This window comes from Rattus rattus, chromosome 8 (genome assembly GCF_011064425.1).
Source record: "Rattus rattus isolate New Zealand chromosome 8, Rrattus_CSIRO_v1, whole genome shotgun sequence".
NCBI lineage: Eukaryota > Metazoa > Chordata > Mammalia > Rodentia > Muridae > Rattus > Rattus rattus.
Window position 1 is genome coordinate 44,032,266 of NC_046161.1, and position 26,241 is coordinate 44,058,506.

A 26,241-nucleotide genomic window follows, 5' to 3' on the forward strand; every position below is an offset into this window, starting at 1 on the left:
GAGAAGCAGGAGAAATGATGAATCTCATCCCAGGACCACACAGCCTGTACCACCCTGCCTTTCCCACCCCCAAATTCACCTCCAGATAGCTCGCAGATGGGGTGTTGTAGATCTTGATGTTGCTGTAGTTGGAGCTTGGCAGCAACTGGCCATCTCGGAACCAGGAGATTGTGGCACTTGGGTAGGCAAAGACCTCACAGGTGATGTTCACCTGGTTCCCTTCCCAAGTGTACACAGCTACAGGGCCCTGGAGCTTGGGAGCATCTGCAAGGAAGGACAATGACCATCAGAACAGCTACCACTCTCTTGGAACACCCAGAATCTGTCTTCTGGCACTAGAAAGGTAAGCAGGATCCAAAGCAGAGCTGGTGCCTGGAGCAGTAGCGCTCTGGGAAATTTTGGAATTCATGTTGGAATTCTCTGCTTGAGAAAACTCGAAGCATGGGGGTCTGGTGGGCAGTTTGGGGATGATGATGATGATGATGATGATGATGATGATGATGATGATGTGTGTGTGTGTGTGTGTGTGTGTGTGTGTGTGTGTGTGTGTGTGTGTGTACTTGGGGCCATAGCTCTGAAATAGTTGAGGGCCGACAACCTGGGGGAATGAACTAGGTAGAACTTTCTACTGAAGCCGAATCTTATGTCTACTGCATCCTGACCCTTCACTGCTCCTCCCTCCACCCACTCCTTCCCAAGTTATTCCTTACATTGAACTTCAAGGTACATGGACTGGGAGTCCTGGCCGATGGTGTTGCTGGCAGTGCAGATGTATTCTCCAGCATCTGTGTACTGGACGCTCTTCAGGGTCAGGGAGGACACACGAGCATGGCTGCGTACCACCATGTGCCCATCCAGAGTCTGCCAGGAGGAAAGGGCCAGCATCAGGCACTGAGATGGGGCAAAGGGCAGGGACAGCTAGAGCAGTGTGGGTCTACGAGACAAGGCCATTGCTTGTCTATGATCAGTCTCTAGTCCCCTCTCTATGTCAACCTCTAAATTCACGTCACCTATTTCATAATGGAGGAGAGTGTGGGAGCAGAGTAGAACCTTGAAAGTAGTTCAAACAGAAAATAGGACTCGGTTGGCTGGGGGCATGGTAAGGTTCCCCAAGACGTAGTTTGAGATGTGTTAAAGTGGAAACAAAGACCCTGACTGGCACAGATTCCATCAAGGCATTGTCTTTCACTCTGCTCTTTCCTTCTGGTCTGACTACCACACACAGTTCTACAGTGATTCTGTACTAGGAAATGCCAATGACCTAAATGTAAGAAATGCAAGAAGTGTCTTTCCTATAAATGCCTCTTTCTTGCATGCTTGATGGCAAGACAATTTTCATTCTTAATGTGGAGAAAAAAAATCAAAGCTCATGCCCTGCTAAACTGAAACTAACAGACTCCTCTGGAAGAAGAGTGCGAAAGACTCGCAGACTCATCCAGGATCCTTTGTACCAAAGTCTGCATGCATCCCTAGTCTTTGATATTACCATTGGTTTACTGAGTCTCTAGAGTTACAAGCACTGCTAATGAATGAATCAACACATAATCTCTAGGCAAGAAATATTAGAATATTTGCAAGGGTTTCTTCCTTTGTATTCTAAGCAAAAGGGTTGCTAGCCATTGTGTTCCTGGCCCAGACTGCCCAGAAAATTGGTAAACTGAAGAAGGGTCCTATTCTACATAAGCTGGGCCATTAGGTCCATGGCAAGATGCTCAGTAGAGTAGGACAAGAGGGTGTAATGCATCTGCCATGCTATTGGATGTGCTCTTCAGAGAATAAAAGGGCACTTAACCTCAGTTTCTATCAATTAGAAGCTGCCCAGAGGGCAGAACCGCAATATCTTTTGCCAGCCAGTCCAGGATAAAACAAAAACCAAGCCAAACCCCAAACCGAAACCAAACTGAAAAGGTGTCTCTGGTCTTGTACAGCAATCTCAGCAGACCTAGGGCACAGAGTTCATTTTTCCCCAGTAACCTGCACTATTTGGATCAGGTCTATTTCAGTTCTCTGAGTTGTATCTGAGACCTAAATATGCTTCCAACAAGGGAAGGAAGGGACAAAAGGACATCATCTTCGTTTACAGCTGTGTGTAGCTCTTTCTCTCAGAAATGGATGCCCTGTCAATAGGGGGAGGGACTTGTTGATCAAGAATCTGCATCCTAGGAAGTGATAAGCATTAGTGAGAGGTGACAAGAGACTGTCCCAGAGAGCCCAGAGAAATACAGTTTATTGGAGATGTTAGATCCCAGGACTCCTTTTCTTGTAAGCTGATAGTGGTCCATCTTAGTGGCTACTTTTATGTCAAACAAAATCTTCACTCATCAGTCTGTACGAGGGACGCTGAGTGTGAAGTCATTTTTATTGTTATTTCTAAAAAGTTGGTCTGTTTGCTCATCTTTCCTCTCTGCCTAAAGCACAACAGAATTGGAGAGAGAAGGGGCTCCAGGTCCACACAGGGTCTTGTCAACCTTGGGATGAACTGTGATTCTATGTGACCCAGATCGAGCTTTTCCTGAGACTGCCATACACACAATTCTCAGGGATCCAAGAGGCTATTTCCATGTGGAAAGAAGGCAGAGAGAGGCACGCAAGTAGGAGCATTAGCACAAAACAAGACAGAAACAGCCTTTGCTCAGAAATGTCTGAAGAAGAGCTCAGAGAGGCTACAGGACTATTTTGGCTCATTTAAAAAAAATCTGTCTACTTGCCTACATTTCCCTGAGTGGAGATTTCTGTCATTTCATGATGTCATCAGACAAGGAGATAATTTCTGCAGGGATTTTCTATTTTGTAGTGGCCTCTGCAAGTTTGATGATGGGACCCTTTGCCAGATTTGCCAGATATCCAGTCATCTCTTGGAGGTTACACTGATAAATTGCTGTGTGATTTGGTTATCTCCTTCTGAAATAATTTCTTCTGGCACAGGGACACACACATAGGACACTCCAACCAAAGGTCCTGCTGACCACTGTGGCTCCCTCAGAGGGAGCAGGTGAACTTAGATAAGAATGAAATAAGAATAAGCAAGGAGATTTTTCTCTCACTCTTTAAAAAGATATGTGAGACTCTAATTATTCTCATCAAAACAGTTCTCTCTCCCTTTTCCCAGATAAAAGTGCTAAGCCTTTCAAAGCATCCAGAATGAACCTGGCCATAATACAATCCCACTGTTCCACTCATCTGGCCTGTGGTCTTCATCTCTGAATGAGTCAAGTAGGAAAAAAATGGAACTTCTGAGACCTGTGGGCAGCACTCACTTAGAAGTCAATTATGTCCAAAGTGAAATATTCAAGATAAAAGACACAGAGTGGGGGGTGTCTGCTCTCCTGGGAGTAAACCTATTATTTCCACTTATAGTGATAATCCACTTAACATCTCCTTAATGCTCCCTGATAAATTTCAGCATCTCCCCCAAGTCAAGCCTAAATCAGAAATGACAGGGGGAGGTGTACAAGGCAAAGCAGCACAAGATCTGTAGCTGTGGAAGCTGGCCCCATCATTCACCCCTCTTCTCTCCTTCCTGAATGCCAATGGGGCCATGATTTTTGGCCAATAAATAAAACACTCAGTTATGACAGCACTAAGTGATTTCAAGGCCACAGGAGGGAAGCATTTCAATGGGGACATATTCTTGACTATAGTCCCCATGTCATCAAGGAAGGAACATTACAGAGATGAACTTAAGATGAACAAGATTTGACCATAGCAGACTGTTCAGGTGTGGGAATGTTCAGGTGCCAGGGGACAGTTGACAACTTTTAAATATTAAGCAGCATCCAATATTTATGTCTATGACCTGAAGACAGGAAATATGCATTTTGAATGGTTACTACCCCAAAAGACTGAGAGGGTATACTCACTCAATTAAAATATAGTCTATTGGACTACTGAATCATCTTCTGTGATAGTATTTTGGGTATTAACACTTCATTTGGAGAAACACAAAAGGGACTTTAACAGAAAGTATTCACAGGTTAGATTTTTGAACCTCATCTAAAGGTGGTGTGTGTGTGTGTGTGTGTGTGTGTGTGTGTGTGTGTGTGTGCGCACACACACATGCACACATGTATGTCTATGTGGAAATTAGAAGTCAAACCCAGGTGTCATTCTTTAAGAACCTCGTTTTTCAAGAAAGAGTCTCTCACAGGGATCTGGGGCTCCTTAATTAGGTGAGGCTAACTGGCCGATGAGCCCCATACATCCACCTGTTTATTTCTTCTCAGTGCTGAGACTGAAAGCCCACAACACCTTGCTTGGCTTCTAACATGAGTGCCAAGGCTCCATGCCAGGTCCTTGTGCTTGTGTGGCAAGCACTTTACCGACTGAGCTATACCTCCCTAGTTCCAGGGCAACTGGTTTTTAATGTTACTATTGGTCACTCACAGTTGCAAAACCAGGTTTTAAAAAAAATGGTGGGCATGAGGACAGGAAGGGTCTTCCAGCACAGCAATGAAATAGAAAGGTTAATGCTTAGCTTTGGTTTTCAACCCGAGTCCCATGTCACCTAACCTGAAGTGAGTGGGCAGGGAAATTGCTAAGGTTAAACACTACTGACTTTACAAAACATAAAAACCATTTGTGCCAAATCACCCAACCTCACAAATGTAATGCGTCATAAAGATAACAGATACACTGAACGATTTGGAGACACCAGTGAAAGATGACTTTGGTGTTGCTTTTGACAGGAAATGTGATGTGAAAGGCCAGTCATTATTGAGTAAGTGAGCAACAAGATGAGCTGAGCTGGAAAGGGAAGGGCTGAGTGGGTTTTAGATCACTCACTCTATGACTTTATGGTCCAAAGCCACAGCCACCAGACGAGAGTGTGAATTTTTTTTCTTTTTCTTTTTCAAAATGCCTGGCTTGGGAATTGGGGCAATTTATGTCTATCAATATAATTACCTGGGTATGATTTTACCAGCACCAGCAAGAGAATAAGGTCTCATTTTAGGAAATAATAAAGATTTGCTCCTCCACTCCCAACACAGCTTGCTTGCTCATTCTAAAAAAATGACACTATTGCTAGGTGATGTCTACTGCTATGGACCTAATCTTTAATCTACCTAACGTGCTCGCTAGGTTAGCAAGTCTGGTTATTAACTGTGATGGTGAGAGTTAAACTGAAATGCTTTCAGAGCTAGAGACTGGCTAGTGGTCAGGTAAGCTATACCTCTTGCTTCTCTGGTCGAGTCCACGATGCCTGGAGAGAACAAGATATAAAACACAACAAGAAGGCAGTAAAATGTCACATGTTGCTTTAGAGAACTCACTCTGCATTCCGTGCACATGCAGCTTCTTTTTAATTCAGAAAAAAAATTCCAAGGCCCCCTTTCAAGGACAGGTTTATCCCCCAATTTTATTTCAGAAGTTAGTTGTTGTTCAGCTCCACCTCCCACCTTATGCACGTTAAAATGCCTAATTCAAGGTTGAAGGCATCCTAAACCCTACAGATATATGTATCAATACCAGAAGACATATTCAACTCCTCCTATCCTGAACAACTAAAACAGTCTTCATAATATTTGAGGGCACTCAGTTCTTATCAAGTAATCTAGGGTTACTTAAAGAGTAGATTTCCACTCCCTCTGAATGTTTTAGACAGATTATCACACATAAACTAAAGCCATTAAATGCTCATGCACCTTACAGTTCAGCATGCATTTAATTAAAAATGATTGTAAAACAAAATACAGGAGAGGACAGAACATGGTGCGGAGAGATACAATGAGTGTGAGAATATGAACTCTTTGAGACTATGGGTCAGGAAGCTTTGAGGAACCTAAATGCTCAGTGATGATCCTGAAGCTTTAGTACTTTAAGTCAGAAGGTCCTGGATGGCATTTGGATGGAAGTGTGGACCTTCTTTATCCAACACATGCCACTCATGAGAGAGTGAGAAAACTCACACTCACGAAGACTCAGAGAACTTTCTGTTCAGGTATGGTATAGATTTGTTGATTTAACCTGGATGTAATTTTCTACTCTGTTTTCAAACTCTGAGTCAAAGACATCAGAGCTGTCTTAGTTTTTTTTTTCATTGGATAGCATTCCTGACTGAGTGTCCCTGATGTTCAGGTGGCAAAGGACACAAAAGGTGCTAGGAACTGTGAATGCAAACGAGTTAGCAAACCATAAGTCCATTAAATGCAAGGCACTTTGGTGAGACAGGGAGAGGGAAACACTGGGTCACATCACGTGATGCTGCAGTGAGGGAGGAAGTGAGAACACAAGAACATGCACAGACCGAAACCATGGTGGCCCAACACGTCAGCTAGAGTTGCCAGTTCTACAATGCTTGGAAGCTTATTTGTCACATGCCAGGGCTGTGTCAATCAAGACTTCTGTTTTTTTTTTTTAAATGGGGCCACATCATATAAGGTTGTTTATTTTCAAATTGGATTCTTCAGTGTCTCTGTCCCAAACTACCAGCATTTGGTGGCTTTTAAAATAAGCTGATGCTAGGGACATACATTTCTAGTAGCCTTATTCTTTCTTCTGTGCCTGGTGGAATGTAGCAAATGCCTGTCTTGACTCTAACAATCTGGTGGTGTGGCCCACTTAAAGGCAATCTTATGTTCAAATCTATATATGTAGGAAATAAATCAGGCTGTGCTTTTTATGCTGTAGATGTTGTTAGTTTTTGGTTGTTTCAATATGTCTTTTTGTTGACACATACACATATCTAGTAGTTTATATGTATGTAAGTTAAAGCAAAGCTCTTCTACACTCATATTACGCATTCTCTATGTACATCTGACCATAGCTTAGACAGATCAGGGGTCTGATCATGCTATGCAAAATATTTCCTGACGTTTGAAAGTGGGTGCTTGACTTGTACCCAATCAGGAATTCTCCCAAGTGAAAGAAAGGCTGGGCTTCAAAAGAATTCAGAATGTCAAAAGGTTGCTCTTACTTGTGGACACTCTGCCAGCCCAAGACTCAAGGGCCATGAGGTACTTCTCACGTGTCCTGTCTGTCTCTTCTGATCTTAGCTCCCTACCCTTCTCTCCTTCCTTAATAATAGTGAAGGATCCATAGTCTTTCTATATCTCCAAGGCAGAGATGTTCTAACAGCAAGTGATGGATGTCTTTTTCTCTGCCAGCAATTGAGTGAGATCCCTGGCTCTCACTCAATGTGTAACACCCAGACACCTGGCAATATTTAAAATGAATCTGTATAGAATGAGGAATGACACGAGACAGATGTGTAACTTTCTAAGGTATCACAAACACCTGCACACACATGTGAAGACTAACCATATTGATATTCACTTTCCTCTTTTTTCTCAGGCTACCAATGATTTCTGAGAAATAGATAAACTTTTGGATATCTGATCTACCTCACTGATATTAATGATCCAAACAATCACCCTTATCATAGCTACTAATAGTTGCTGACCTAATCCAACTCTACTTGCTGAAGCTTAATGGATTGATGAGACGCAATCCAGAAACATGATCAGTGGTGTGGTGTGACTATACTCTTATTGAAATAATCCCATCTTCCCTTTTATAAGGAAGAATGGTTCTGATGTCTATTAGTAATTGTGGGTAAAATCCTTTCCTCCCTCTTCCAATGAGAAGGGAAGCACTGTGATCACTCAATGATATGAAAGACAGGGCTGCTCTAATCCATTTATACTTCTTGCTGAACCTCCAACAAGAGCTACCAGGATTACATGGAAGCACTGTTGTGCCATGACATTGAGTCCATCACTTTCTGAGCCACGGACTCAGAAGGAATCTGAGGTTTCTGAACTTGGACCTTGTCCCAGTCAATATTTCCATCAGTGACTCAAATATTTTGAATAAGGATTCACACAAGTCTGGAAGCAATGGGAACATGAATGTTAGCTGAGCGCTCCATTGGGAAAGCTACTCTATTATCTGCACTTGAACTTCATGCTTAGCTCTAGGGTCACCATTGGCTGCCCTACCTCATTACTTTTAACAGGCAGACATAACATGAGTGCAGTCATCTGAGAGGATGTACTCCAACTTCCAGACTTGTGAGTAAAGTTCCCTTGAACAGTCAATCCTAATTGAAAGATGGTCTGATACAGTAGCTCTCCAGTCAGGGACTGTTTCAGTCATGCTTACAATTGGCCACTGGTATTTGGGTTGGGGTGAGAAATATCAGATAACTTGCAATACACGGGGCAGTCCCAGTGAAGGGAGAGTCCTAAATGGCCAAATGACTGTGGCCCAGAAACAAAGCTGCAACAAATGAAGTACATGTAAAATCCTGCATAGTTGCTTAAGCAGTCAATTTCATGAGACCAGGACAGGAGATAAGTAACCTAAAGGCAGTTCATGTATAGACCTACATAGTCCAGGTGACACGATATGACAAGACTCAAGAGCTAATGCTACTTTGACTACATGGTGGTATCTGGATCAAGATGATAACCTCACTGGGATCTGTTCAGGTTACTGGGGGGAGGGTAGGATTTTGTTGAGTGCTAGTGAAGTGACACTCTTGAGGTATAGCACAACTATCGGGGTGGAGGATATGGAAACTGTGACATGTGAGAAACAGTGGAAAATTCTGTGTGTGTGTGTGTGTGTGTGTGTGTGTGTGTGTGTGTGTGTGTGTGTTAAAGGAAGTTTCAGTGACTCAGACTTGAGCGGCAGAGGTGGAGGGTTTAGAGCAGTGGAAGGAGAAAGGAAGCCCCTTGTGATAGTGTAACTATCATGTGTCAGACTGAGGCTGAGTGACCTAACAGGGATGCTAGGAAGGGCGCCAGGTGGGACCACATAACCCAACACCATCTCTTAGCCTGCAGTTTAATGGGACTTACCTCTCAAGGGGTTTATTTATTTCACTCATTAGATAAACTCGTACCCTGTGACCTGTCTGGCAAAGTATCCTGGGCTTTAGTTCTCTTCCACACCCATGATTCAGTGGTACAAGTGATTTCCACACATAATTATATGGAATGCAAATTTAGGTGGGAAAGAATGGGAGCAGAGGTTGACGTAGTGAACACGATTTGGACTAGAATTCGACCTGCTCACAGACAGACCATGTTTCACCATTTCTAGCCATCTACAATATCAGATTGGCACCAAGCCTCTTTGAGGTCAATATTTAATAAGTGGAAGTGGCAAATGTTTACCACCTAGGAGTTTAAGCAAATACATTAATGTGGCAGCATCGTGGACCTATCTGGAAGACTTGTTCTGACACTGACTGGCTTGTACTATGGAAATGCCACTTCAAGCCAACCTGAATGTAGTATACAGTAAAAGAAGCCGTGATCTGTGCTGGAATTGAATAACTATCTCAGATCAAGACAGATGATCGATAGAAAAAAACTGAATTGTTAAAAAGAAAAAAAACAGTCCCGATTGGGCTTGAAATGCTCTTTTTCAATAGCTCCAGTCTCAATATTTAGGGAAACGAATACTTATAAGTTCCTAGCTATTTATTATCATTTTATAAAAATGAAATCTTAGATATAGGCCATAAGTGCCAACCTATTAAAGCGAACCCCAAGTAGGCACAAATCTTTGTAATCCTTCTTGTCTAGTTTAACTATTGAGCTATTTCTAGAAAAGGCACAGAACTTAAAAACGTCGTTCATCTGAAATAAATGTTTTTGTCCTTCACTGTAGGTCAGGGATACGCACTGGGTCACTTGGACAAATCTACTTTGAAATCTGATATAAAAAGATGGGTCAAGCAGTGGCCTTGTGGATTAAGCCCTGAAATGTACATTGGATCCACGCAACACACAGAGGGAGCCAAAATCTTAGCTGGTGATTTCATCAGTGTCGATAAAGAAATTATCAAAGTAAACACCTCACTTCTCAATTTAGCTGACTTTTGCAGATCAAACAGCATATGCAAGTTTCAAAAATATTTAGCAGTTCCTCAGTTGAGTCTTTTTGTTAAATTGGATTCAACTCTGGGTATAAAATGTGCAAAAAGAGGAGTGGGATATTTGAAGCGATGCTTTCTGTCCCTTTAGATTTTGCTTTGTTTTCTGTTACAGAAGTCAATTCCTCAAATGCAAATTCCAGCTTTAGCCCTGCTACTTAATTCTATCCCTTTTGGCTTTATTTCAGTTTGTTTCTAGAGATTTCCTTTGGCTAGGCAGAAGTGTACATATCTATCATGGCTGACATTCTGGTTCAATAGGCGATCCATTATACATATTTTTTCAGGCTGAGGCTATTACTACTGAGTAGATAGCTAAGCTTTGGCCAACTAAAAGGAAGCCTATTCTACAGGAAAGGCAACATGATACTGAAGAGGTGTCACAGAAATGATATATTTTTTCCTTTAGGAAGTGCTTCCGATTGAATTTAGGGCTGTGTGTTCCACTGTGTTGCTCATCCTAACAAGATCTCCACTGCTCTCCAAGGCAGCCCTTTCTTCTTGATTCTCAGCCTGCTCCATAGCAAATGGTGCATGATATGGTGTGGTCACCTCCATATTTATATATTGCCACCAGTAAAGATGGCTTTCCAGTGGCTTTACGCACCTTAAAGCTAAATGTCCTCAGTCATTTTAACTTGCCAGGGATTTACTACCGTGTTCTTAAACTTTGGTGCATACATCACAGAACCCAGGGATAATAACCATCATCTAGAAACTGCTAATTATTTTTGCCTTTAGAACAAAATGGAGTCCGAATGTGACCAAGAATACAGGCAGACACAAAGGCAACCAAGCTTTTGTGCACAGAGTGCATACAGCATGAGTATATGAGACGCGAGGAAGAGAATTAATAGACTCATCCTGATCCCTGTGGTTTCTGAGAGATACTTTTCTGGGTGTACCTGAGCTGATGAAAATATCACCTGGTGCCCCAGATTCTTGCTTGTCCTGGTTCCTCACAGCTCCACAAGCCTGGGTCAGAAATTCACTATTGCCCTCCTCCCAAGAACATCTAACTTGACCATGCCTGCTACCCATATGGCCCTGATTATCGATACAGGGGACAGTGCCCATCCCATTGCAAGAGGGTGTTGAGTAGACCATAACCAGGCAGGCTGGAGGAGGGAAACTGCAGGACCAGCAGTGGCTATGAATGACCCCCATCCCATTTTCCCACGTGCCAAAGGGAACTGGGCATGGGGTAGACTTGAGGTGCTTCAAGTCTGCATCCCATACCCCTGAGACTCTTGGGCGACGTTGTACCTTTTCTTCACTGCTGATGTTTCGGGTGGACGTTCTCCAGGTGATGGAAGGAATGGGGTCTCCGGAGGCTTCACATGTCAGAGTGACTTGCTCCTCTAGTTCCATGGCTGTCTGATTCTCTACATAGGTGATTTTGGGCTTTGCTGAAAAAAGAAAAGAAATATTTTGATGAGTTATCTGGTTATCTAGCTTTAGGGATTTAAGGGACAATAGGCACCCACTTAAAGAGTTTTCTTATTTACTAAATGTAAGGTGCAACTGTAAATATAGTAGGAGACACAGACCTGTTCTCCCAAGGGTTCTGGCAACACTGAAATGACAAGCATCGACACATTCTCTGGGATATACAGACAATAAGTGCTTGAGTTCTGCTCTAGAAGAAGGCTACCTTGGCTCAAGCCATCACATGGCAATGGCTTGGGGCTGGAACATGAGGTTCCCAGAAAACCTGGATGGAATGAAGTCCTTCTAAGTCCAGAAAGCATCTCAAAGAAAAGCAAAAGGGTAAATGGAGAGGGAGGGGGAAGGAGGGATAGTGATGGTGGATAGATGATAAATAGATAGATAGATAGATAGATAGATAGATAGATAGATAGGCAGGCAGGAAGGCAGACAGACAGATATAGGTAGGTAAGTAGATAGACAGACAGAGATAGGTACACAGATAGGTAGATAGACAGAGATAGAGAGATAGGTAGATAGATAGGTAGGTAGGTAAGTAGATAGATAGATAGATAGATAGATAGATAGATAGATAGATAGATAGATAGATAGATAGATGGAGAAATGTTTTATGGACAAACTTCAGCCACTGGGAATGTACCCACAAGCCACTGAAACTCAAGGGTAGAGTTTTATCAGAGCCACGGAGTGGTCACCAAAGCCCAAGAAGGTTAATCTAGGAGGAATTTTAGAGTGGATAAAACCTCAAGCAGAAGCCATTTCGGAAGCTTTTGTCACATGCTGCAGGATAGGCTGACAGCAGGGTGGGGAGAAGCTGAGCTCAGTTCATTTTCCAAATGTTTGGAGTAATGCAAAGGAGCACATGCATTCCAACGCTGAGTGAAATGTGAAAACATTAGGCAAAATTGAATTTTCCTAATTTAAAACAATTATACTCAGAAATTGCTGAACATTCCATAGGAGAGAACAGATAAGTCTGCACAAATTACTTATTTTACTACTAGAGAGAAAGGCGAAGCAAGAGAGACACAAGGCCAGGATGACAGGTGGCTTTTGAAATCACTACACTTCCTTTATATCTGAATTCATAGTCACTGCAAGTCAGTTAAGAAAATATGTTCTAACGACACATGTCTTGAAGTCTTCCATGATGCTTCAACAATAATAGATATCAGTGACAAATGGCCCCGCGTCCAGATCAAATCACCTGAATGGTACAAGTGACATGAGCAAAGTGTTTTCTCCTGGCTGGTACACAGACAAATGTTATTCCAGGATGTTTTCCACTCTGCAACAGCCCTGCCCACTCCTGTGTCAAGTTTCTGGGATCCCTGCCTGAGGAGAGTCCCTGGACCTTCTCCTTTAGCCCGCTGGTGGTCTCTTGAAGCAGTCACAAGCACTGCTTCAGTTACAGGGATCAGGTAAACAAGACTTCTGCCTTCCGCTGAATTTGCCTCTGCTCATGGCACCACGAGATGTCAGGATCACTAGCACAGACTTACATCATCTTGCAGAGGCAAGGCTAAGTTTTCAGAAGGACCCACAAAGAACAGCAATGGGAGCTCTCAGCCAAGGAAGAATACAACACTTAAGGAAAGGAGCCCTAGGCTGCTAACTAGGGAGGGCTCCACAGGACAGAGCAGGTCCCTATCATAGGTGTCATTCGGTTCTAACCACGACAGTTTCTGCTGCAGTGATGTTCTTTACATACTGACAGCTACCCTTTCTGAAGCCATCAGAGGTCTGATCTCTTCTTTGTTACCCAAGGTGTAGATCTCTCTCCTCTTCAACATCATTAAGCTTTGGTATTGCTGAGCAAACCTTCCCAATCTACCTCAGGGATGGCCCAGGGAACCAATCCCTAAGGGAAGGGATAGAGAGCGAAGAAAATCTAACCAGCTGGTCCCTTTGTACCAGGCTCTCTGACCCTCATACTAGTTGTCTCAACCAATGGAGGAGAGACCAACAGGAAGAGGAGGTGAAGGAGGATTAGAAGGTGGAAAGGAGAGAGCAAAGAGAGAAGCAGGAGTTCAAAAAGGCTGGATGAGCTCTCCTTGTGGCACTGAGGAGGACCCTGATTCTGGGTCTGATGCAATTGCTACAGGTCCATGATTTTCTTGCTGACCTCGATAAGAGCCCAGTCATTTTTCTTTTGCTTGCTCCACTGTACTGTCTAGAGAACACTCTAGTAGTATTGGGGAAAAATGGTAGTGCACCTGTGAGATACATGGGGAGGGGTGTAGGGATGCTGGGATGTAGGGATGTAGGGATGTAGGGATGTAGGGATGCTGGGATGTAGGGATGCAGGGATGTAGGGATGCAGGGATGTAGGGATGCATTGCAGGATGAAGACTGGGGAGACAAATACTGTCTTGCCTGGTTCTTCATCCTATTTTCTCTTTTCCTTATCCTGGGCCTTATCCATCCTGGTCCTTCTCCCATGGCCCCAAATGACCCTTCATTTGCTACCTGTCCTTCCTGCCTCAATCAATCATTGTCACCAAAGGGTCCTGGAGGAGGATCAAGAGCTCTTCTCCTCCGGCCATGCTGGAGCTGGGTATGTTTTGTTCCACATATTAACCACTGTATTATGAACCTATGAAGTTGCACAATTGCAAAGCAGGGGTCACAAAGTCTGGCGATAGTAAAATGTTCCTGGACATAAAAAACAACCCAGAAATGAATTTGAAATCAAACGTGTAAGGAATCTAAGTTGCTTCTGGCAGCATTTACCCATGATGCATCATGTGAAGTCACTGCCGCCTTGGTTCTGAACACTGGGCATGTATATGCTGTCCCAACACACAACGCCAACAAACACTGGCTGCAAAGCCTAGGCTCAGATTCAAGACTATTGTAAGTTATGAATTGTAGTGTTTTTACTACACACGCAAAGTTTTCTGCTCTTACAGAAACACAATGGCTTAATTATGTAAAACAGCAACTTCAAATATTTTCCTCCCATCATCCCTCAGCATGTAAGTATCAAATTAGTGTGTCTTTCGATAGTATTGTGTTAGAATGCTTGGTTTTAAAAATTGCTATTTGAGTTGCTGACATTGAGTTTCGCAGAAAAATTATTCAATGAGTTTTGGCTTGGGAATGGAGACAGAATTTCCAACAATTTCTGAAATGGTCCTAAACAAATTTCTGCCATTTTGTACTGTGTATTTATGCAAAGTAGTGTTCTCAGCCTTGACGATTATAAAACAAAAAACACCAAGCAACTCTGAAGAACACTGAAGACATTCTGTGTCCAGTCATACCAGATATTCAGCCAAGATTTAATTCTTTATTAAATAAACAAGTATGCCCATCTCATTGGTATGCAAATGTGACTTCAGATTTCAATCAGCGGAAAATCATGTGTACAAAAACCATCGTTTTCAAATAAGGCTGTTTAAATATTTCTCAGGTAAAAAAGGCTTGCAAGTGGGAAACATCTAGAGAACTCATGAGCAGCATGGTCTCTCTCTCATATTTCCATCCATTCCCTAGGCCATGCGGATTCAGCCCAGCGGCCGACTGGCTACACGCAGATGTAGCCACCACTGCTATCCCTGGGTATGGACAGAGAAGCCAACATCATGGTTCCTTCTAAGGAGCACCTGTGCTCCCCGTGACATCTGTGGAATAGGAAGAATAACTGAGCTACCTCAAAGGGCTGTGATGAGGCTAGGAAAGTCCGGTTTGTGGTTCTGTGGCGTGAAGTAGAATAAATGCTCTTCCATGCTGGGTACTGATATTATTACTGTATGGGGCAATGCTTTAAACGTTTTCCAGAGATGACTGAGGCTAACTTGATCCCAGGATCATCTCCCTAGGACATGGGTCATGCTTCAGTCAAATGAACTAATGGCTGTTCCTTCAATTACTCAACTGCTTCTGCTGTCCTTGGTGCTGGAGGCATAGGTGTAAGCCAAACAAGCAGAGGTCCTGTCCACAGTTGTTCACGTGCAACACAAGTGTGTTTTTTTCCAACTCTGCCTAAGGCAAGTACTGCCTGAAGCACTTGTCCCACCGTTGTATATTTCAAGCTGTGCATCAGTTTGATGACTAACTGATGCCACACAGGATAGGAAATCTTTTCCTATAAAGCATCCTCATGCTGTTGCTATGGAGTCAGTATAGGGGGCTGTCATTTAAAATGTCAGTATTGGACATCTACACATGCCTGCAAATCTACTGACGGGAATAGACTCCAGGAAATTTTATTTTAAACTTGGCGATGACTGGATTCACAGCATTCACTCAAATGGATACTGCCGATTGACACTAATTATTCTCTTTTGTATGTTTCTATGTTTATCGCTATCTTGATTCTTACAATCCAATTCTCACAGTCCAATTCTTACTTATCTGTCCAGCCATTTTATACACACATATATGTATGTGTGCAAAGGTACTTGGCTATTTTATCCACACATATATGTATGTGTGCAAAGGTAAAGGCTGCAAAGGTACTTGGATATTTCTTAAATGAAGGGACAAATTAGCAGATGCACCTGCCCTTCTCTATAATCTAGAAAACAGAATGATGGGATGGGGGAGATTAATATGAAATATAGAGAAAACAGCATCAACAATGGTTTTTAATGGGCTGGGAAGACAGATCATTCAGTAAGGTGTTTGCTTTGCAAACACGAGGATATTAGTCTGAACCTCAGAACCACATAAAACATAGCTGGCCATACCTATATTCCCAGCCTGAAGATAGGCTGATCCCTGAAGTTAGCTGCTAGATAGCCTAGCTGAATTAGCAAGCACCAACTTAAGGAGACCCCTGCCTTTCCAAAGAAGGGTATGGCACTTGAGGGACACCTGAGGTTGACCTTTGGTTTCCATCCTTATGCATCCATGTGCAGCTACGAACACATATACACACAAGCATGTGCACACACACATGCACATATGCATGGTTTTCATGAAGCTTCATTTTCTTTTTATGTAGAGCCTATTCATAGACCCAAATGTCATCAATGAACAAAAGAGACTCATCTGCGATTATCGGGGCTATTGGCATTTAAGCACCCGATATTTTCAAAGTGTGTTTACATATAGTTCTCCCCATCAGACTAAATAAGCAGGTCCCAACACTGGCTCCTAGGTATGTATTTTAACAAGCTGGGAGGGACAGGTACCAGAGAGGTCTCTGCAGCCTCTATCTAACCAGCATGGTCTACAATGCAGTAGTTTAACTGTGCTTCTTCGACAAATAAGCCGAGACCCTTCAGAGCCAGTAGGGTACACCTCTCTTTGCAACAAATCCCTTTTTGCACAAGGAGGCCCCAAACACATGTCAATTCTGAAACATCTGGAAATTTGAAGACAAAGTGGATGGAGATATGAAAGTGTCTTTGGTGACTTTCTATGACACTGGCACACAGGCCAGTAGAGGAGGATAATAAAAGATGAGACAACCAGCCAGACACTGATCTTTACTAAGGCATCGTGAGTCTGGAGCTATGTAGAGGATAAAGCAGTACCTAAGACAGCCGCCATGCCCCCAGTACACATTGTATGATGATGGGGACTGAAGATAAATAACCCTTCAAACGAACTTGTCAAGAGGATTAGTTCAGGATCTTTCAGGCGTATGGAGAAGACACGGTGGATCCTGAGGCGGTCAGTAGGGTGGTGGCTGGGATAGGGGAGGCAATGTCAGACTGGTGAGGGAAGGGTTCATGGGGAAGGTGTGTACGAGCTAAAGTCTGCATAAAGATAACAAGAAGGCTGCACAGAGCCGGTCTGTCTTAGGGAAGGATACTTTAAGCAGAAGAGCCTCAAAGGCAATATCTCTGGTATAGGGAATTAGCTCTTTCTGAGGCAGAGACGGAAAGGAGGCTGGTGTGGTTGGGAAGGCTTCTCTGAGAAGCAGAGGGAGTGAAAGCTGGGCCTAGAGTCCAAGGCAGGGGCTAGGGTACTAGCCCTGGGTCATGGGATTAGTCTGGTGCTTACGTTGGTTGCAAGGGATCTTGAAAGGAGGATTGGCATGAGGTACTCTGGTTATCACGAGTAGACAAGACTTACGGTAGTCAAGCTGGGGAGCAAGGAGGCAGCTCAGAGATTGTGTATTGTTGAAGTTGGGCTCCCTGGTTTCCCAGACTGAGGGTTTAGATGTCAGAGAAGGCAGCTAATGGTTGTCTTATGGATGCATGCCATGGTATTGTGGGTGTGCCTTTTTGCTGGATAGAATGTGCCGAGTGGGAGGAACTGTGGCTGAACAGTGGCCCTGACATGCGCTATCCTGTACCTACCGAAGACCTTGAGGTGGATGGAGGCGTCCTGCTCGCCAGCCTTGTTCTCAGCGATGCAGACGTATTCGGCTTCGTCATTTTTGTCCACATTCCTGATGGTCAGCTCCGAACTGTCGTCACTGAAGATGTGCTTCTCGTCATCTTCCTCCTCATTCTCTATGGGTTCCCCATCCCTACACAGTGCAGAAATGCAAAGGATGATGATTCTGAACGTGGGGTGGGGAGGTTCATTTCCGATCAGTTCCCACAGAATGCAGAACGTGCAAAGGGGACAGGCTCAGTCCACACAAAAGGGAAAGACTTCTGAGTAGCATCTCCTGTTATATGCTTCTTATGCCTCTCCCCTGATCTTCCGAGCATGTGCAAAGGCTATCGCTAGAACTCAGAAAGATTTCACAGAACGGGCACCAAAAGCAACACCTGCATCTGCTCTCACAAGTCTGAAAATGAAAAAAATAATCAGAGCCCACACTCAGGCCTCTGAAAACCCCACAGGCAGCAGGATTATGGATTGCTTTCTCTTCTCACCCATGACGAGGCACAAGCCAGTTTCTTACTTTGTCCAGCTCATGGTGGGCTCTGGGAAGCCATCAGCATCACACACCAGGGTGACAGACTGGCCCAGGTTGGCAGTGGCATTCACGATGCTCTGTCTGGCCTGGACAGTGGGTGGTACTGAAAGAAAGAAGGATGTCAGGGATGGTTGTACAAATCTTAAAAGAACCCAATAGCCCCGAGAAGAGGCATTTGGGGGTCCTCAGTTGGCTGCATCACCACCTAAGCGTTAACAGTCCTGGAGGTCTACAGTGTTAGTAAGAGGCATCTAAACTCACATGGTGTTCTAAATAATTAATGTAAACTGAACTAAAATTTGCCCACAAACGTGCATTATTGTTTTTAAGAGTTCAGCCCCTATATTGCGTCTTGAACTCATGTTCATGTGGTATTTGATTTACAGCGGCTCTTTGTTGGGATGTATTTTCTCAATCAATATATATTACAATGTACACAATGTATACAGCTAGGAGGGTTGGTGGGACTTGATGTTCAAAGGAGCTCTGCTCTCCATACTGGCAAACATAAAGTGCAGTTCCTGTTGGTTGCCAGGTTGCTATGCTTCCGAAGGATATCAGCTCAGCGGGGTGACATTCTGTGCGACTGTCAAAAACAACTTGGTGCCCAAGGTGCTTCCACCAAAGGAATGAGAGGGAGAAAGCTTGGCAAGAAAACACATATCAATAACCAAAACGATTCAAATGTGATTTACTTATTTTCCTAGCACTGACATTATAATTTCCTGTAAGCATCTTGCAAATGTCAGATCGATGCTACGGGTGTGTTTATTTGACACTGCAAATTAAGATTAATAAGCCCACGGACCACGATGCTGACTATTCTGAGACCTGAATTGATTGCAGTGTTTTCTCTGCCCATCAAACCAAGGGGACTAACTTCCTAATGATGGTAACATCAAGGACACTGGGGATGAAGGTAGAATGGGGAGTTTTTAGGTCTGCTAGATAATCCAGGGCATTTGATATATACAACACTGGGGGGGGGCACCAAAGACAAGTGAGGTAGGGAGAAAATGTCCCCCTCTCAGGGGTTGTGATAGTGGGGAAGCATTCCCCTGAGATGAGACAGAACAGGTCCATACCCAAAGGAAGTGGAGAAGAAGGTCCCCATCAAACCCTGGTTGTAGTAATGGAGAGACAGGAAGGGAGGATCTCCTCACCATTCACAATGACCTGAATGTCCTTGAAGTTGATCTCTCCCCGGGCCAGGATCCTGCCTTCACAGCGGTAAGTGCCCTCATCTGTTTTCTTGATGCCTCGGATCTGCAGGTAGTTGTTGGATAGGACTATGAACCGGACTGGAAGAGACAAGAGGCAGGTTCATTCAAGGTCAGTCCATGAACTCCCCAATAAGGCAAGGGGCTGAGCCTCCTGCTACCGCCTTCTACTCAATTTGCATTTTGTTATTTTTGAGACAGAGTTTCACAATGTACTCCACCTGGTCTGGAACTCACTATGAAGCCTAGGTTAGCCCCAAACATGCAACCATTCCCCTGTTTCAGCTTCTACATGCTGGAATTACAGACACATGGTACAACCTGGCTATCTCATCTTTTCATCCTTCCTCTGGTGTTCTGGTGTTAGCTTTTAGGCTGAAATGAGCAAAGACAAACCTGGCCCTGAAATACAGATGAGTCAGTCTGGGGATGGTGTGTCTGTCTTTTGCTTTGGAGAGACAAGCAGGTGCTAGAACATACTAGTTACAGATACACATCTGTTTAGGATCCAGAAATTGCATGTGAGTTCTGGGGCCCTGACTCTGCATTTAGATGGACGGCTGCAGGGCCTGTGTAGGGGTGGGAACTAAGTGGACTCAAGGGCTCATGGGAACTCAGGTCTTACCATCTTTTTTCAGGATGACATCTCGGCCTTTGTGTTTCCAGATGATGGTTGGGGGCAGAGAGCTGACCACATCACAGACAATTACAGCATCTTCCCCTTCCTTAAATTCCTGTGGGGTTGGTGCATTCTTGAACATGAGCTTCTCTGAAAGACAGAGGGAGGAGCATAGTGAGGAAAAAAAAATACCTTCGCAATAGAATTCTGATGCTGGGATCTCAACCCCAGTGTGGTTTCCACACATAACTCAGCAGTGTAAGAGGAGCTCCCATTCAGCACTGGGTCATGGACCAAGGTAGAACAGCTAGCATTGAGCCTGGTCTATGGAGAGGAATGGGCTCCCCCCATGCAGTGACGATGCGCAAGCATAGTAATGAGCACTGCACCTAGCCTACAGGATGGTAAGGGTCATTGATTATTTCTGGTCTCCCACTCTGAGCTCACCTCATCTTTCTTGTAGCAGAAAAAGTTCTGAAGAATGAGAGCCAACTTCAAGGCGGCAAATGCTATGGTAATCAACACTTACTTACCATGACTTCAGTCAACACTATGCACAGTAAGAAGGCAGTGAGCTGTCACTGCCAGGCCAGCCTTCCCTGGCCGTGAGAGCTACTCTCCCCAAGCAGCATCAAGTGTTCACATATAATACTCCATCTCACTAGATCATTGGCTATATTACTAGCAATGTAGTGGGATAAGAGACAAAGACCTGAACCATGTGTCTGTCATTGTCACTTAGAAGGCACAGGGGGAACTGATGCTAGCCCTCTGGGAACTGTGTCGTTTCTGGAGAATGGAAGACAGTGTGTATGTAGGGACAACTGGTGGAAGCCAGCCTTACTGGTTCTGGGCTGATCACCGACCATTTGAGAACATATCAGATCTCTTAGGAACTTGGACAGAAAAGGAATCACCAGGCCCTTACTAGTCCTCCTAGGGCCTTCTCTCTGCCTTTACTACCCACCCATGTATCTTCCTAACACAGGTGGGAGTGGAGGGTACATATGAGGGCTCTTACGGAAGATCTTCACATTGACAGTGGCCTCGGACTGGGTGCCGTCTTCAGCGGTGACCACGCACTTGTAAATGCCGGCATCATCAATGTTGGCGTTGTAGATGGTGAGGGTAGAGGAGTCATCATCGTTCCACACCACTGAGATCCGCTGCTGGTTTGGGCTCAGTTTCTCCCCGTTGGGAGAGAACCAGGAGATGTCCTTATCTTTGGCATCTCCTGCCACTAAGGAAGAAGAGATAATTTTCAGAGCACAGAAAATGGGAAGATTAAACCTTTCTGGGATGTCCATGGCTACCTAGGAAGAGCTCCTGGGAGGCAAAGCTGGGAAAGCTGGAAAGAGACCTCTATCATGAAGCACTTTGCAGCTCCGCTTGTTGTCTGTTTAATTCTACACATAGCATCTCTTAGAGTTGAATGAACTCACTCGCTACTTGTGCACATAGTATTTTTTTTAGTTGTCATGTCCTTGGGGAGGGAAACAATATTTGCTATGAACCCACTGCAGCCCATACATTAAGCTAGGAATGAATGTGTAAGTAAAGGGGGTTGGTTTATCTGAGCCCTGAGCTCCAGGGCCTAAGCTGGCTTGAACCAACTGATCAGGATGAAAGCGATGGAGAATGTTCAACTTCCGAGTTGAAGTGAAGAGAAACTGAGTAATCCAAGAGTTAAGATTCCAGCCACTTTGGTTGTAGCAACTCTGTTTAAACTGGTATGAATGGTAGATATTCGATGTCTGTTCCCTCAGTCAACTCCTTACACGCTCTGAGAAGACAGAGCATCGGCAATGCCCGCTCTCTCTGGGGACCTGTGAGGGGCACTCAGCTACCTAGAGGGCAGGCTCTCCAATCTACTACTCCTTCTTTGATTTGCTACCTGTATGGGGGCACCAGCCTGCACTGCCTAACCCCGTGCAGATGTGTGGTATGGAAATGTAGTGTTCCTTTCGGAGCCCATCATGTTTTCAATAAATATCACAATTTGCGAGCTGTGCTGTGGGCACTAAGGCTATATCTTCAGATCACTGAAACTGCTGTAATGACGCCAGAGCTGGAGCAAATGTACTCAGCAGCCATAGTCCCCTGGTCAGATGCAAATCATGGTGGCAGTTAGAGCTCCTTGCCACTGAAAGTAGCTTGTTAAATGCCACAGCCTACACCTAGCTCAGTTCATTCCTGCTTCTGTCCTATTCTGAATCCCAGGCACACCATCTACCAAACACCTTGAAACCCATTTGCCCATCCCTTCCCCACAGGATGGTTCCCCATTATTATCAGGGGCATATTTCCTAATGAGGCATTAGGAACACCAGCTATGGCATATCCCAGAGTGTGCACATGTGTGACGGTGATGGAGCAGAACTCATTTGGTATTTGGAACAGTACTGGAAAGCCAAGATAGGTGTCTCCTATCTTGGTAAGTGCTACCCGTGTTAATTGCACTTTCAAACCTTCTTGGATTTCCAAGGTCTGAGTTACTCTAAGAAGTAAGCCTTAGCCCAATCCGGGGGGCATTCTCTCTACAATCATGCTGCATCCTGGAGCTGTGCCTAAACCTGAGATAGTGCACTCGTTGGAGGTGTCTGATTTTCCTACAAAGCCCTTTGAGTTTGCTCCAGTGTCAAGCAGAAGTGTAGACGACATGTCACTAGGAAGGGAAGGTCTCTGAGAATGGTCTGGAATGGTTACACTGCTGACCGAGAGGAGAGCAGTGGCCAGAATTCTAGGCTTGGTACTCTCAGCTTGCACTCTGAGCAACAGGCTTTGGAGGCAAGCTTTAGGACGTGATGGGACCCACCCAGGACACTTGCCTTGACACAGGAAGAATTTGGACTCTCCAACGCTGATTTCTCCTTGGCTGGGAACAATATCTACCTGCAGGGAAACTGCAAAAGAAAGAAAAAGTCCAGTTCAAACACACCACTGAAATTTTGAGATTAAAAACCCAGAGCTTTCACTCAAAAATGAGATTTTTCCAAGCTCGGTTTAAAAAAAAAAAAGATGAGGTTTATTTGGCTTCTGAAAATTTGCCGCTATCGAAGTCACTTCAAACCATAGCCAGGAGGAGATACAGCTTAGACCACTCCTTCACGGAACTGTTATCTGCTGTCGGGATGGAAGGGCCTCCTGGGCTGCTCACTAAACAACAATGCTTTGTATTCACAGAAAGAACTAGCTAGCCAGTCCCTTTCGGGTGTCGGTCTGAAGTATCTCTGGCGATTAAGAGCAGGGAGCCTGTCACCCCAGAACTATGCAGACGTCTGGATAGCTTGCACATCCCCTGTGCGGCCATGCTTGACCACTGTGAATCAGATCCATTCTAAAGCAGAGGTGCCAATGAGAGCTCACCTCACCCCGAAACGTAGAACTATCACCTATCTCCAGGGCTAAAAACAGCATCAGTACGCCAGTCAGTCTGCTGGCTTTCTGAAATCTGCTTTGTGGAATTCTTGGCACCCCTTGGCTACTTTCCCTGAATTTTTATTTGACTATCCATAAGCTTAGTCTTCCCATGGTACTGATAAGGAAAAAAAAAAAGACACAACACCAGATCTCACCGATTGCCTGCTTCACCCTGCTTTGCGTTTATCTCCTTAGAGCAGACAGCAACTGTTCATGAAAATACAGTTTTAGGGTAGGAAAACGGAATGCTTTATTCACTTGAAATCAACTTCCTTCTGCCTCTGCTCTCTTTAATGAAATCTGAAAGGGAAAGGCTAGCACACACTGGGTTCAAAGGAGGGAGCTCCTCAGAGCCATTACGAAGCAAGCCCCGTCCTACGTCCTATATTCCCCCCCAAAACAACAACAACAACAACAACAACAACAACAACAACAACAACAACAACAATCAGGCTGGGTCATAGAGACTAGGAGCTCTTCCTTCCAACAGCCATTTTCTGTTCACAGTAGAAGACGGAAAGCTTGTTGCCATGGTGACCAGCTTGCAGGCAGGGCTGGAGCAGCAGCTCTGAGTATGGGCTCCTGAGACAAGAGACCACAGTTGTGCTCAGCAGAATACAGGGATCAAAGGGCCTGCCTGGGGCTGGAAAGGGAATGCATGGGGAGGGGGGGTAGGCAGAGGATTGGGGGTACAGCGTTCCTAATGATCCCACTGATAGACAAAGCAAGTCCTGAGAAGTGCAGGAGAGGCTGTACGGGAAAAGGGGTGAAATGGAGTCAATGTGGAGAAAAAATGGAAGAAAGGGAACGGGATGGGGCTCAGGATAAAGGAGGGCAGGAGGCTGAGTTCTCCTCCATGGATAAGTGGCTGAGCTTGGGCGTATTGGAATACTGAACCAGAGGAAATAGTACAATAATCCAGGGGTGGAATCATCTCTCCTTTGTTATTGACAACCAGTCAAGGAACTGGGGCTTCATTCTTATCCAAGAACATGTTCTCCCTACCCTCAACCTTTCTGTGCATAGCTCTTGGTACATACAACTGTCCTGGGACATGATGCTGGCAGGGTCCGAGAGTCCACAGGTCCAGATGCAACCAGCTGGGGTTGCTTTCCCATCATACTTCTCTAGCTGGAGTTAGATGGTACTCGGTCCAAATGTACAATGGTACATTTGGACATGGTCTCAGATATCACTGTCATCTGATTCCATCACTGCCCAGATGAGGAGGAACAGTGATGTGACTTCCTCACAGTCGCTGCTAGTTACAGATCGATGTTGTGGGCCTCCTGGCTCTTGGGTAAGTTCTCCCTCACTTTGCAGGGCGATCTTTGTGAAGAGGGAAGATGTTCTCATCAAATGAAGGAAAACAGCCCCACGTGCTGAGGGACAACCCTTAGCACTGCGATTTCTTGAGGAGATTAGAAAACCCAGGGTTAGGCCCCTCTGCCATTCTGAGAGCTTGGGGCCTAAGAGAGAAGGCTCTCAGCCAGTGCCAACCAGAACCTCTTCAGTTGCTTTTGGAGGCTTACACTTCATGGGAAGGATGGTACCTTCAAGTCCAGAAACTGTTCCTCTCGCATGACTCACCTGGCAATATTCCTCTGTGGAGTTTCCAGGACATTCTCTGAAAGAGACATCCTTCTGTCTGCAAAGTTCACTGCCCATATGCTGAGCATTAGCTGTCAGCTTCAACATATGGATCCTGTTACTTCCATACCCTCACTGCTGGAGAATATCCTTATTCTAAGTGAAAAGACAGCCTTCGCTTTTTTTTTTTCTTTTTTAAAGCTCCTTTCAAGAAAGAACATGACTCTCAAGGGGGAGTCAAGCTGAAGAGCTTTCAGTCCCAAATGCTGCCAGGATCTATCTATGGACAACGGAGAGAAAGAGAAATGCGAATTTCAAAGGAATTCCCAGCTTAACGGGATCCCTCGCACACATTTATCATCAGTTCTAAAAAAAGAAATCTTCCATGGAGACTGCTGGCCCTTTGCACACAAGGAAAAGAGACTGATTTCTCTCTCAAAGCAGTAGACAGGGCTGGGACAGAGGAGCCTAGACACTCTGCAAACAATGCTTGGGTGTTTTAGACTGTAGTCAGTGCAGATTTTCCTCCTGCACATGCCAAACCTTGAATTATTAGGTCTAATAATGAGAAGGGGAACCCCGTGGTAAATTCCAAACTCCTTGCCTTGCCTCTCCTGCTTGCCTTCCACTTGTCTTTTTTTTTTTTTTTTTTTTTTTTTTTTTTTTACTTTTCACTGTTTTGCAATAAAATCTCCTGAATTGTGCCTCACCTTCCTCTCGTTGTGTGTGCAAGATAATTTCCTAGCCAGCACAATGCCTACCTTTTAAGACACTGGTCCAAGCATTGCTCTCTCTCAAATCATGGGGCTCATGCCCTGCTTTGCTTCAGCCTTCCCTGCATAAACACTGTCACCTCAGCTGCATACGAAGATTTGCACTCCCAAACCCAGATGTTTGGACCTGGGTGGGCTTTGCTGGTTCGGATAACACTGTCCAGTAATTTCCACATTATTGTCTCCTTATATATCCACCAAGCCTACCTACAGTGCAGTTCAGTCAATCTACACTATTGGGTTTACGAACGCCAGTTCATTACTGTGCCAATCTACTATTAGTTCAGGGAGATAAAATAAAATAAAAGACCGGGGAGGGTGCTGTATCACCTGCGGAAGAGGAAATGGAAATGCAGAAAATGAAATACTTCACTCAGATAATGAGCAACTCAACCATGAATGAATGAAAAAACATCATGTAATTCTAATGCTCCAGCTCACATGACTCCACTTTGTAA

The 26,241-nt window shown here is 44.4% G+C and overlaps 1 protein-coding gene across 1 annotated transcript in view; it reads right to left on the reverse strand.

Annotated features, from left to right (window-relative positions):
* The window catches only part of Ncam1 (neural cell adhesion molecule 1), a 294,705-nt gene that overhangs the window by 43,084 nt on the left and 225,380 nt on the right, over positions 1–26,241 (reverse strand). Inside the window, 9 exon segments of the mRNA XM_032910851.1 lie at positions 80–264; positions 711–861; positions 11,150–11,292; positions 17,590–17,762; positions 18,147–18,264; positions 19,325–19,462; positions 20,007–20,150; positions 21,022–21,240; positions 22,829–22,903. Of these exon segments, the coding sequence (XP_032766742.1) occupies positions 80–264; positions 711–861; positions 11,150–11,292; positions 17,590–17,762; positions 18,147–18,264; positions 19,325–19,462; positions 20,007–20,150; positions 21,022–21,240; positions 22,829–22,903 (1,346 nt within the window).